This window comes from Clarias gariepinus, chromosome 4, assembly GCF_024256425.1.
Source record: "Clarias gariepinus isolate MV-2021 ecotype Netherlands chromosome 4, CGAR_prim_01v2, whole genome shotgun sequence".
Lineage (NCBI taxonomy): Eukaryota > Metazoa > Chordata > Actinopteri > Siluriformes > Clariidae > Clarias > Clarias gariepinus.
Window position 1 is genome coordinate 20348852 of NC_071103.1, and position 14350 is coordinate 20363201.

General features: G+C 37.7%; 1 protein-coding gene across 2 annotated transcripts; it reads left to right on the forward strand.

Annotated features, from left to right (window-relative positions):
- The first annotated feature begins 2274 nt into the window (after nucleotides 1–2274).
- On the forward strand, nucleotides 2275–11069 carry abhd5a (abhydrolase domain containing 5a). Of its 2 annotated transcripts, XM_053495208.1 has the most exons (8): nucleotides 2275–2315; nucleotides 2781–2900; nucleotides 3340–3425; nucleotides 4996–5368; nucleotides 7641–7795; nucleotides 9251–9362; nucleotides 9605–9791; nucleotides 10083–11069. In XM_053495208.1, the coding sequence occupies exons 1-8, from the start codon at nucleotides 2281–2283 to the stop codon at nucleotides 10170–10172; spliced, it is 1158 nt and encodes a 385-aa protein (XP_053351183.1). In that variant the 5' UTR covers nucleotides 2275–2280; the 3' UTR covers nucleotides 10173–11069. The 2 variants fall into 2 exon arrangements, with proteins under 2 accessions (XP_053351183.1, XP_053351184.1); XM_053495209.1 differs by lacking the exon at nucleotides 2781–2900.
- The last annotated feature ends 3281 nt before the right edge of the window (nucleotides 11070–14350 follow it).

Below are 14350 nucleotides of genomic sequence, written 5' to 3' on the forward strand. Positions count from 1 at the left end.
TGAGTCCTGAAGACTCCGCCCAGTCATCCAAACACCACACTGAACCCAACAACTCCCTCTCTCTCTGAGATCAAAGTGCACAGGACTGTTTTAACACTGTCTTCCTATTTATTTTTTATAGATAAATAACCAACTGCAAATAAAGGAATAGAAGGAACATGAAGACATAAATGAATTGATGTATTACAAAATGAAATGTATGTGTGTGTGTGTGTGTGTGTGTGTGTGTGTGTGAACAGAAATTATGTTTGTTTGGTGGCCAGTCACCGTCACAGGTGTTCCTCACCAACTGTAACAGTAGGCAGCCTTAATGTCTACAGTAAAAAACGGGTAGTCAGTCTAAGGTCATTAGCTACTAAAACCACAGATCACAGTCTACAGCGATGGCGCAAACGACAGGCAGAAGTGCTGGGGAGCCGAAACATTGAAACAGCGTGAGGAGTGGTGGTTAGTTGACCAAACACTCCATGGTAGCATGCAGTGTCTATAGTCTTCTACACTGCTTATCCTGTAAAGGGTCACAGGGAGCCACTTTACAGGATAAGCGGTCTAGTAGACTATAGACATCGTCACCTTGATGATGCCCAGGCCATCAAGAAATAAAAAAATGCATTAGAACAGTAGTCAGCTAACCTCATTTTTGGGGCACATAATGTTGCTGAACTGACACCTGACCAACAGAAGCCAGAACATAAATCTGGGCTCATCTGACCACCTTTTTCCAGTGCTCCACAGTCTATTCCTTATGCTCCCTGGCAAATGGGAGGCATTCCCAGGATCTTCAGGCACAAGGCAGGGTACACCACTGATAGAATTGCTAATCCATCGCAGGGCACATATATGCACACACCACACACTCATACACTGATTACAGGCAATTTGGGAATTCACCTAATTTGCATGTTTTTGGACTGCTGGAGGAAACCCACCAAGCATAGGGAGAACATTAACTCCTAAAAAAACCTATCCACACAGACCAAGTTGCTGGAGGTACAAGATCATAGTGCTAAATGTTAGATAAATTAATTAGTTAGTAGTTATTTAACTTATCTACACTACCTAGCCAACAAAGTCACTTACTATACAGTTATATTTCATTAGATCCCCTTTGCGTTGATTGCAGCCACGGCATCCTTTCGATAAGCTTATGCAATGTCACAACATTTATTTCGCACTAATTTCTCTTCAAGATTTTGTATGGATGATGAAAGAGTCGGTCGCTGCATAAAGCCTTCTCTAGCACATCTCAAAGATTCTCAGTGGTTTAAGGTCTGGATTCTGTGGTGGCCAATCCATGTGTGAAAATAATTTTTCATGCTCCTTGAACCACTCTTTCACAATTTACTCTTAGTAAATCCTGACATCATCACCATGGAGTATGCCCAGGGTGTCAGGAAAGAAAAAAATCCATTAATGGAAAAACCTGTTTATTCAGTATATTCAAGTAGTCAGCTAACCCCATTTTTGGGGCACATAATGTTGCTGAACTGACACCTGACCAACAGAAGCCAGAACATAAATCTGGGCTCATCTGACCACATGACCTTTTTCCAATGCTCCACAGTCTATTCCTTATGCTCCCTGACAAACTGAAACCTTTTTTTATTATTAGTCCTACTGATAACTGGTTTTTTTAAGTCTAAATAGCTGTTTAGGCCCAATCTTTGAGTTCTCTTCACATTGTGGAAATGCTTTAATTTAGCCGGGTAAGCCTCTGCATTTCTTTGGAATGTGGGAGGAACTAGAGTACGTGGAGGAAAACCAACAAGCACAGAGAGAACATGCAAACTCCACACACAAATCACTAAACACTACGCCACTGTGCTGCCTCAATGTAAATCACTCCTACAATACATGTATGAAAGCCTTTACTTATTTGTTTTATTTTTAATCTCTTAAGACAACATTTCCAAGATATATGTGGATTATTTATATATTTGCATTAAACCCTATTTGTCATCTAATAATAATCCCATTTTTCTTGGAGTGTACTGAGACTTTTGGGAACAGACAGTTGGGTGAAAGTTTAGCGTGGTAAAGTGCTGAGAATGGCTGAGTCGCAACAGCTTTCCTTCTCTATGTAGGAGTGCACTACAGAGGAAACGCAAACACACACACACACACACACACACACACACACACACACACACACACACACACTACTTAGTCGACTACATTGTGAGTAGCGAGCGATTTGCAATGCGCAGCTTTTACAGACAGCACGGTTGTAAAGCAAAGTTCGCGATGACGTCAGAGATCCTCTGTTTCTGAAAACACAGTATGGCTGACGGCACAGAGACGTCTCAGGAGTTAGGGTAAGAGCTGCTAAACTGCTTCATAATAACTTTCTAAACCGAAGAATGTGTGGTTTACACATTTTTATTGTATTAATATATTTTTCGGGATGTAATATGGCTATATTTTGGACTGTCAGTTACACTTTAGGTGTACACACTGTCTAGCAGGCAGGCTCTCTGGTTATCAGTGTTTATAGACACCTGTCTGATCCTAAACCGCCATATGCACTCCAGACTAGCGAACTACCTGTGGTCTAAAATAATAATGCCTAATCTACTACTATGTAGTGCACTTAGTAAACTCTGTTCTATATCTCGAGCTTCTAATAAACTGAATTGGAATTTACTCTGTTTAAAATGTACCTGTGTGTTTATTAGGCTTTGCTATACAAGATGGTAACCTTTAAATGACAAATATGAAATAAATATGGGCTTCATGAGCTAACAAACGATGTAAGGTAATTTCTTTTTATTAATTAACAGCACAAAAACTCTAAAAACTTCACATTGTCTTGGCTTCAGACTGGCACATCGTGCTCTGGTGTTTCTGCATATTCATACTCTTTTCTACAGTCTTATCAAATTCCTGGACGCAGCTCTGAGGTAAATCGTAAACTCCATAGGTGTCAATGCTGTGAAGCCTCTTGCTTGATGGACTAGTGCATGACCTCATGTCTTGTGTCATAGTACGTCCTTTTGTCATTTCACACTACTTCATGTCCACGTCGACTGGTGTCTCACTGTCACTCTTCCTTACACATGGTGGACTGTGATCCATACACTCATCCTGATAAGACCTAGTCCATTCAGCACTCTGTCTAAAGATCACTCCTCCATTTCTTGGGCATTGTTTTGTTCCTGGTGTTTGTCGGCATCTTTTGGTCATTTCACAAAGCTTGAGTGAGTGAGTGTGTGTGTGTGTGTGTGTGTGTGTTTATGTATATCCCATATGTTTATGTATATCCCAATGCTGTAACCTGTAAAGTATACAAATGCTTTGCCAAAGCAATAGTACTAAACATTGATATTAAACATGTTGCAGGTCATGGGGAATCAGCAGCTGGCTGCCTTCATGGTGCCCGACATCTCAGGGCAAACTGGAAGAGGCGGAGGAGAGGATGCTGCAGCGTGAGTGTTGACCATTTTCCAAAACTCCTAAAGTACTAAAATACCCACTTGCCATTAGGGCAGCACGATAAATCTGAAAAAAAAAAAAAAAAGAAATTACAATCTTGATTTAGGCATCTCATTTCTGAATGGCGGCAATTTGCTTGTATTTCCCTGCATTCACATCACGCTCCATTCACGTGTTAACTTATTTACTTGACAACAATCACTGATGTTGTATTAGTCACACCCATTGGTCACACTCATAGTGCAAAAATGAAAAAAAACATGACTTATTCACCAATCAGGTCAGAGATTAGCAAATGATTCAGTCACACAACTCAATCACTTCTCATCTCGCTTCCTCATTTAACGTGTCACAACACTTACTTGCTCAATTTCCATTTTGTTTTCTTTTGTTCCTGCGTTTAGCAGATAGTATATGCTTTATCATAGTATGCATTAGATTATATTTTTATTTTTACACAAACTACTGCCCAAACGCAGACAGACATGTACAATAGTAACTTACTGTATTAGTTAATTAAACCTGTATAGAGAAGTATACTAGAAGCATGTTAAGATTGAGCAATAAAACCTTTGACAACAATAAATTTAACTACCTAACAAAGTCTGTGACATTTACCTTATGTTGATAAAATAATAATGATATAAACTAACAGTAAAGTAAAGGTGCTCTTTATTAGTTATTTTTATTTATTATTGTTAACATTTGGTTTATGTTCAACAGCTCCTAAGTCATTCACTTTTAGGGCTCTAAAATTTGGATTTTTATTTATTAACAGGAGTCGAAAGTCCTGTGTATACCGCACTTTAAAATATAATTAAAATATTGATTTAAACTTCTTTTAAAATTAAGTTTTGGTTGAAAAAATGAAAATAGTGTGAAAAAAATCGTGATTTTAATTGCCATGAAGAAAAATCATGATTCACATTTTAGCAAGAATCGTGCGTGCCAGTATATTCCTGATTCTACATTTTCTCTTTACTCACATGGCTAAAAGGGAATGCAAACAACCAAGCGTCCTTACCATATCTGACAACTATTGTATCCTCCACCTGTGCAAGTCTGTGCAAGACAGCGAGATGTGCTGTGATGAGTGTGTGCAAGTCACTCAGTTGCCAGTGATATAAAAACTTTGTTCATAACCTAGAAATTAGATCGTTCATTTATTAGATCCCCCTCGTCCTGCTTCTACTGTTGCTTGATTAAAATAATGAAGAAACAGGAGTCTGCATTTAATCCCACTGATAATGTGCATATTATATTTAATTTGGTAATGGTATGTTGTGTCATTATAGTGATTATGGTGTAATTGGCCCTTTTTTTGACCAGCTTTTCTAATTAGATTTCAAAAAATTAAGAAGTGTTCTTATGCCAAAACGAAAGGATCTGTCTTTGCTGGCAGGAGATTTAGCTTATGCTACCCACAAGACATAGTGGGGACATAATCTTAAATTATCTTTAATTGCACATAATGACTGCATATTACTAATTAAGCAAGTCTAAACAGAGAGCACTTCTTCTTTTTTGTAGCCTTTCACTCTCTCTTGTTTTTACATCTATTAGCCATCCAAAGCAAGTTCTCCAAGCAGTATGTCCACATCTCCAATGACAACAAGCTGTGGACGCTGGTGTTCGATGACCGTGTGGAGCGTCAGACTCCACTGGTGCTGCTGCATGGTTTTGGCGGTGGAGTTGGTCTCTGGGCTATGAACCTGGACGCTCTGTCCCGGCAGAGGCCTGTGTATGCTCTTGATTTGCTTGGCTTTGGTCAGAGTAGCAGGCCTGATTTCAGTGCCGATGCCCAGGAGGCTGAAACACAGTTTGTGGAGTCCATTGAGGAGTGGAGGGAAAAACTAGGCCTGAAGAGGGTAATCCTGCTAGGACACAACTTGGGAGGATACCTGGCAGCAGCCTACTCACTTAAATACCCTTCCAGGTTTGCAATTAAAATTCATTGCCTTACTTTGTGTCATCTTTAAATGATGATTTGTCTCATTTATCAATCCTCAGTCATAAGTAACACAGTAAAGTGTTTTAGTAAGCCAAACTGGGCTAATATTCTAGGCATACAGTGAAACCTTGGTTTGCAAGTAGCTTTGTCTGTGAGTGTTTTGCAAGACGAGCAAAGTTTTAAAATAAAAATAAATAAAATAAATAAATAAATAAATAAAATAAAGCTTGATAAATGATAAGGTCCTGACATACTAGTAGTAAGCATGCGCCCTGTCTGCCGAAAATCACGTTATCACAACTGAGCCAATGGTTCTTTTCTCTCGCACGCTGCAGGCTTGTGGGTAATCCTCTCCCATGCTCGGTCTCAGTGCGTTTGCATCATTCATATAGTCAACATCCGTGTGCACGTGTGCTGTTTATTATAACATTGTGACAACGCGTGTGTGTGTGTGCGCATAAAGCAAAAGCAAATGTCAATAAAGAGGGCGCTTTTCAAAGATCCAGTTTCCAGAGTCTCTCTCTGTCAGAGAGCAGTGATTCCATTAGTAAATCACAAAAACACACACACTGGAACGAAACACTGCTCTGTCGGGATTCTTTTTAAAGGTAAAGTGCAGGTTAATTTATTTTATTTGTACTTTACATTTTGTATAAATTATTTTGATATGAATAAGTTTTGGGTTGTGGAACAGATTATTAGAGTTTCCATTATTTCGTATAGGGAAATTTGACATACGAGTGCTTTGATATACAAGCCTGGTTCTGGAACAAATTATGCTTGCAGTCCAAGGTTTAACTTTGTTTACCACCATTTCAGAAACTGTGTCATTTTTCTGCCTACTCACCTTCATACAGTACCTGCCTACTTGTATAATTACTGTGTACAGTGTGTGATTTTCTGTGGCAATTCCAAACTTGGTTTGTACACGTTGTGAAGACTTGGGTAGTCAGATGTGCACATGTCTATGTTTAAAAATACGAGTCATGCAATAATGATGCGTATAAAACTTTTGATTAAAAACAATGATTGACTGAAATGTCGATGAGTGTCGTCTAATTGTGGTGAGTGTTAAATCTTTGAGGGATCTTTAACACAGTGCAGTACATTGGCTTTTCCTTTTATAGGGTGCCATTTCTTTTTCGTCCTAATTAAGTGACTAGATTTTAAAAGGTTGGACATACCTTATAACTTCATGGGCTTTAAAAAAAATAATTCTACATTATAAAGCAATACTGACAAAATGCAAAATATGCAATAATCTCCTTTAAATAGGTGATATTGAGATGTGTCTGCTACTTACAGTATGCTCTGTAAAGTCTTCATAACATATAAAATGGTTATAACCAGCTCTAATCTGAGGTGCTGTTAATTGGTGGTTTCTGAGGCTGGTAACTTTTAATAAACTTCTCCTCTACAGCAGAAGTAAGTTTTGGTTTTGCTGTCCTGACAAAAAACATTGACTTAGAAGGTGTGTTCAAACTTTTTTATTATATATTTTTTATTAATGTATTTGTTCCGGATTTTTGATTTACTTGGTTTACTGTGAAACGACTTTTCACAGTAAATGAAAATTTTCAATAGATTTGTGTGTGTTTGAAATGAATATACTCTTTAAGGTTTATATTAGTTTACACACAGAGATATAAATTAGTCTTTGGGTAATAGATGGCTGTGGATGGCACTTTTTGTGTAAATTCTTTTTGGGTTTTTTTAAGCTTGTCTGAACAGCCTACATACACACAATACATACAGTTATAACCAGCTTGATAAATGAGGCCTAGTAGTATCTTGCAAATAAAAAAAAGATGCCATTTTTGTGAAAACTGTGTTCTAATCAATAAATGTCAGTGTGAGATGTAATTTAACCTGCCTTAAATTAGCTTTGCTATTCTATTTGTTAAGCATTCTCCCTTGCTGTGATGCTGTAGGTGTAATTAAGGTGTTGACTTTATTCCCAAGTTGTTGTTTTTTAACTCCACATCTTCCTTACACTCTTTTTCTTTAGAAGAGATTTAACCGTATCCTCACTGTTTAATAATTTCTTATTGTGGTTTAGATGTAACTTTATTCAGCCTGGTCTGTTTAGTGTTGTTTTGTATTTTTGAAGCTTACTATGAATGGATTGCTACACAGAATAGCAATGGTGGCCATGAGATTAATATAGTCATGCCTCATGATTTTTCTGATGATAATTGTGCTGCAATAGCTCTGTATACAAATTCAGTTTATGTCATGTTTATTTCACGTTATTCAGGGTAAAACACCTGATCCTGGTGGAGCCGTGGGGTTTTCCAGAGTGTCCAGAGGCTGGTGAACAGGACGGAACATTTCCTGTGTGGATTAAAGCCCTCGGCGCTGTTCTCAGCCCCTTCAACCCATTGGCTGGCCTTCGTCTTGCAGGACCACTTGGTAGGATAAGAAAAAAAAGTCTGACTCATACAGTAATTAATGCCCCTTAAGCAACTGCTTGTTAGTTTATTTTACTTGTTTACAGACCTGAAAAAAATTTACATGTTTTGTTTAGACTCTTTAAACTCTGCTGTACTGAGTACAATGCTGCAAGCGATAATTTAAAATTATGTCAAGTGAGCAGTTTTATATTTTCCACTCATTCAAAATGGCCAATGATCTAATCAGCTTACGAATAAAGATAAGGATAAAGAAATCTTAGTGTCATTGTGGTAATGCAATGAAATTTGTTTGCTTGGTAGCCCTCAGAGACCAGCAGCAATAAAGAAAATCTAAGAATAAACAAAAAAGATAATTGCACAAAAATATAAATGTAACAAATATATATAATGGAATATATGTGCCGCAGGATTTGGATGGTGCAAACAGTCTCTGTTCAGACAATACCTGTTCACACTGCAAAGTATTGCACAGATTATAATAATAATACAGTCCTGGATGTAAAGTGCTCGGTGCATAAGCAGCAATATGAGGAAGAAAGGAAAACGGGTGGGTAGACAGCTTAATTCACTGCCGTTTTGGTTTTATGTAATGTACAGAATCTGTAATGATAGACAGTTGCGTAGGTGTTTTAAACACTTCAATAGTATCTGACACCCACTGGAAGAGCTAATAATTTTCCCCATCACACATGCGGTGTGATGGGGAACAAATGAGGCCAAATTCCCACATGCAGCTAATCATGAGATGTGAGTACATTGGTCATTGCTCACATCTCACTTGCATTCTGTTAAGATAACTGGATAATATTTTGTACAAGTATTTGTTAACATTAGATTAAATCTCTGTACGCCAGAGCCAATATCGGACTGCCTGCTTCACGTCTGAAACGCTGGCCTCCCAAGAACTCATTTAATGCCCTAAACATGTGGAAATGGCTTGGAACAAGGTCAGGACTGTAAGGGAGACATGGCAATAACTGTCGGGTGAGTTCTGGTAATGTGCAAGTGGTGCAGTGAGCAGCATCTTTCATTTAATGTCATGAAAAAACAGAAAGCCTTTGGTAATCAAACCAGGCAATTTTTTCCTGAGTGTGCTCCACTTAAGACGGTCATAGTCGCTGAATGTTCATGGAAACAACTGTAATGCGCTCCGAGACACCTCAGCCAGGATTGTCATTCACAGATGTACCACCTGCTTTAAAACGCTTGCACCATTCAAATGTTTTACTGCAGCTGAGAATCAAGCTGAATCTACTGTAAATGGCAATCAATTTTACGTCTCCATTCACAAGACATTTCATCATCTCGGTTTGACTTGAAGGCCCCTCGTAAACATCAAACAACTCTATGGATTAAACCCATCAGCCAAGAAAACAATTAATTAGTCATGTGGGCATGAATAGCTGCAAGGTTATTTTGCACCATAATAATGTGCCATTTTCTCACCATTTAGGTCCAGGTCTAGTGCAGATTGTGCGACCTGACTTTAAAAAGAAATATTCTGCCATGTTTAATGACAACACAGTCGCAGAGTACATCTACCATCTTAACGTTCAAAGCCCAAGGTGTGTTTATTTATTTATTTCATTTTTTATTTAAGTCTGTCTTTAACCTGTTTCTCTTTCTTCCTCTCAGGTACACAAAATTCTTCTTATGTTTGTTATTAGTTAAAATAATGTGTAAACAATAAAATTGTGTTTTTTGTTTTTAACAATAAAAATTAATAATATGTTATATTTCATTTAATATTACCAGGTCAGATCTGTCTGCAATAATTATGCCCTAAAAACTGACTTTTTATTTGTAGTGGGGAAACAGCTTTCAAAAACATGACCATTTCCTACGGCTGGGCCAAGCGGCCTATGCTGCAGCGTGTTGGCCTGATTCACAGTGACATTCCCATTACCGTGATCTATGGGTCACGCTCCAGCATAGATGGCCACTCCGGCAATTCAATCAAAGAAATGAGGCCAAATTCCCACGTGGAGCTAATCGTGAGTTCTACATTGAGCATTGAGATTTATCACGATTGTTTGTTTGTTAAGAACTGACCTGAATCTAGGATTTCCCTGGATTTTCTATAAGATTTATGTGTTTGATTTTCGCTAAAGACAAAGATATTAAAGTATTAACAAAGGTCTTATTAAAGACATAAAGAGGCATATTTATATCAGGGAAGCATTTAGTCAACTGTTAAAGCTTGTATTTTATTCTCAGAATGTTTCTTGTGATCACTGAATTAGTAAACAATAGTCTCGTCTCACTCGTCTATGTCTGGTGTCTAGGCCATACGAGGAGCAGGACACTATGTATTTGCTGACCAGCCAGAAGACTTCAACAACAGGTTGCTCCATGTGTGTGAAACAGTGAACTGAGGGTGATGAGGAATGATAGGCTTTTTAAGTTTATTTTATTTTATTTTTGTCATATTATATTTCTTCATATTATAAGCTTAAAGAGCTGGCTAGAGTGCCCGTGTAATTCTGTTTGTATTTACATGCCGCAGTGCAGTGCAGCACTACAGCATGTCCTTCGCCAGACTCATATTTTGCACACTGCAGGTTTGCGGATAACTGGAAAAAAAAACACTGTCAAACTCTACTCATTCAGAGATTAGTATTTTGATTGATGTCGACTGTGTATTCAGTCAGTAATAGGAATATATCTGCGAATCTATATTTGAGCTAGTAGATGGTTTTAACTGGAAACAAGGGGGCAAAAATACACACAATAATTATCCTAGGTTACATTTAACAGCATGCTGAGTTAAATGTAGTGTTTTAGTATTATGCAGTTATATCAAGCGTATAAATCGCATCACATTTTAACTTTTGATTCCAATTAATGCAGGCTTGGGAACAAAATTTCATTCATTTCACAAAAACTTGAACTCTTAAAATAACAAACCTATTCTAAATCTATCTCAATGATGACCACTAAGGACTATTTGGATTTCATCCAAATAGAGCAAATGTAAGATGTTCTAATATTTAGAACATGTTGCCCCTTTCTACCTCAATGAGTAACATGACGTCTGCCACTATGAAGAAGGAGCAATGTTTACTCCATGTGTTTTTGTGCAGTCTATGAAAATTGTTATTAGTATTATGTATGGTACACAATAGAGTTAGTGAGTTTTTGCAATGCAATGATTATGTAATTCTCAGTGTATGTATGTTTCTGTATTAACTGATCGATTTTATTGTACGTGTTTTAAATTAACTGCAAGTTCTAATGAGTGAGAAAATCCTACAGTAATTACTGTACTGAATTCCCAGTAAATTAAATCTTTGAAGATTATCTTTGTGTGTGTGAAATTATTTTTTTGGAGAAGGGTGGGTGTAGATATTTTTATTTATTACTTATATAATAATTAGCATATTTGTTTTTTCCTCATTGTCCGTTTTTGTTCAGACGAGTTCACGGTTTGTGTTCTCATCTGGATTATTTATGGAAAGTAGGAGCTACAATGTTTTATGCATATGGTTGCTTGTTCAAACATTCTGTATGTAATGAGTTCCTTTATTTTCATTGATGTGAACAGAAGGCTATAATAAAGTATAATCAAGCAGTAAGGCAAATCTAGGGCTATAATCAGTTTAAGTACTGCATTGTATTGTATATAGTCAATTGAGAATGCATTGCTTTGGCAGTGATCTTAGTGTCCCAGTATATATCCCACTTTTCCTCATCCTCATCCTTTAGCTTCAGAGCAGGAATCTGCACTTATTATCCCGTATACAATAAATGTATTTTAGCTTTTTGCTGCACTTCTATAAATATCACCCATTTATACAGAGAGATAAAGTTCCTTCCTGTCGCCACAAGAGGGCAGAATGACACATTGCATGCGGATCCCTGGCCCTGCACCTGCAGCACACACCAGGTCAACCATGGAAATGATTGTATTACTCTAGTCTCAGCTCTTTAGCCTTTAGCTCCTAGCCTCACATAGTTGAAAAACCTTCACTGTTAATATTCTCAACCTGTCTTTGTCCTCTCAACATTGCTTTTTTAAATAATTAGGTTTGAGTTATGAGATTAGGGAAATGCAATCAAAATACATTAATAGCTTTCAGGCACATATTTCCTGCAGTTATTTGATTTGATGGGAATGGTTTTAAAGGCTGTGGAGAGGTATATATAAAATGTATGTGCATTCAGACTGCAGAGTTTTTCCTAACCTGATGGGAGTTGCAAGACAAAAGACAAGACAGTCACGACAACGATGGCTGATGCTCTAATTCTTTTTCTTCCGCGGTACAGTACTAAGGAGATATTAATAACTCCTAGTAACTCTCTCTCTCTCTCTCTCTAAGCATATATTATAAGATATATTATACGTATATATATATATATATATATATATATATATATATATATACACACTCTCTCTTATACACACAGAACCTGGTGGGTTCTAGTATATGAATTCTATATGACTGTAAATGATAGGAATGAAGACTTTTGCACTTGTCCTGCTAATCAGGTTTATGCTAGCATAAGGTCAAACAATCTGTGTTTTTAGCTAGAAAGTGTAAAAGATTTCAGGTCCATTACAGAAGCTGTAGAATGAGAGCCCTCTCCAGTCTTGTGCACACTGCCACCTATCTTTATCATAAGACAGTATAAGTGGGTGTATATACTGTATAAGAAAAAACAACTGTGAGTGTCTTATATGTGCATACGTCCTGAGTGTTCAGGTTTCATCAAGTTTCTTTGTTTGGTACATCATCTGATCTTCTCGCAAGTCACCTTTTGGTCCTGACACAGTAAAAAACAGAGATATGTAACACCGTAGGCGATTTTTCAGCTTGGTGTAGACTGCAGTGTATGTTACAGCTTGGCGTATAGAATGTGAAGGCGACAGGGTCGATGGCGGCGGACTAGAGCCCTATGGGTCGTCTTGACATCAGGCCAGGGGAGGTCTTCGCACAACCCTCAGCCGACGGAGCTCTTTCACGTTGCTAGGAGACCAGCACAGCGCCTATATTAGATTTAATTTATTAAATTCCCCCTCACTCTGGTGCTTTTTTACAATCTCTCTCTCTCTCTCTCACGCCTCTTTCCATGTCCCTGTCTCTTCCTATCTGGAGATAAGAGAAGCAGGCATGCACCGGCATTGCAGCATGACTCAACTGTTAGTGTATCCATGTGCAGGTTTTCAGACAGTTGTGGGGTTTAACAGGCAGTTTAACACTGTGCAGTAATGACAGCACTGCACATACGGCATGTGTCATAATGACCTCATGTGTGCAGCAAAGTGTCATTGTCTAGGCTGCTTTCTTTCTTTTTTTTTTAGTGAAGAAGGTCAGTGGCTTCCACTTTCAAACTGTATCTTTCAATAAACCTTTAAATATCTGGTAGAAATTCATTGGAGCAGAAAAACCATTAACCAGTAACTAGCCCTTCTCTTTTGGCATTAATAATAGCATTCATTTAGACAATATGCAACTTTTTTTGTGCAAATGGTGACCCGTCTTTCGGAAATTCCATTATATATTTCTGAAATCCTATTTAATATTCACCCCAATCATACAAATAGAAATTTATGCACATGAAAGTAAACAGGCGTAATCTGTCTCAACCCAAATTCACTCTAATTATCTCCTTTATAGCTAACTGAATCACCATTTATAAACATCTTTTAAAGAGATGTGAGTATCAAGTCAAGACAGGCGCTATTCTGTCTGTTTTAATGCATGCAATCTGTAAGGTATTCATTTATCGTGACAGTTATAGAATCAGAAAGAGCTTCAGGTCTGAGTAATGCATTAGCAAGCAAGTAGGAGAGACTATGATCTCAACTATGATCTCAACTCTCTCAGAGGCCACGTCCATCTTTGCATCATCTTCCAAAAGTTGATGATGTCAGTTTCAAACAAGGTAGGAAGTTTGTAGTGAGTAATGCTGTTTGCAGAATTTAATCTTGGTCATGAAGGACGTTATCAGTGGAGAAGCTAGAGGGTAATAACTACAGAGTAAGAGGTTTCATATACTTATTTCATTTGAATATTTATAAAACATAAAACCTCAGTAACAAACTGTATACAGTAAGAAATATGTACTAAGTAATATGTATATGTAGGAAAGATAAAAATAAATATATATATATTTACACACACACACACACACACACACACTCACACATATATACTTAATAATCATATAAAGTTGTAGGATCATATATCATGTGTCATGTGCACCCAATGCTCATCTATACCCATGCGGACCAAAAGCCAGACTGTCCAGCACGATCCCCTAGAAAAGCCAATGCAGCACAAATGTTCTGATAAAAGTTGTGATAGCAAGACATCCGAACACTCACAGCATCACAGCAGCAGTGCATGCGGCTTAACAGACAAAGAGCTGAAGGTTGTCGATTATCAGACATAATTGTTGGCATCATGTTGTTGATGTCATCCTTGGGGTGAGCTGGACAAACAATTCTGATCCATGGAGGCACCACCTTGCAACTTACAGTACTTAAAGGATCTACTGCTAATGTCCTGGTGCCAGACACCACAGCACACCGTCAGAGGTCTTGTGGAAT

What these genes read in the sequence shown, in the direction of transcription:
- abhd5a (XM_053495208.1), top strand. Translation starts at nt 2,281, where the DNA reads ATGGCTGACGGCACAGAGACGTCTCAGGAGTTAGG. An exon ending in GGAGGAGAGGATGCTGCAGC is followed by an intron (nt 3,426 to 4,995) that starts GTGAGTGTTGAC and finishes TACATCTATTAG; the next exon opens with CCATCCAAAGCAAGTTCTCC. An exon ending in CTTAACGTTCAAAGCCCAAG is followed by an intron (nt 9,363 to 9,604) that starts GTGTGTTTATTT and finishes TTTTATTTGTAG; the next exon opens with TGGGGAAACAGCTTTCAAAA.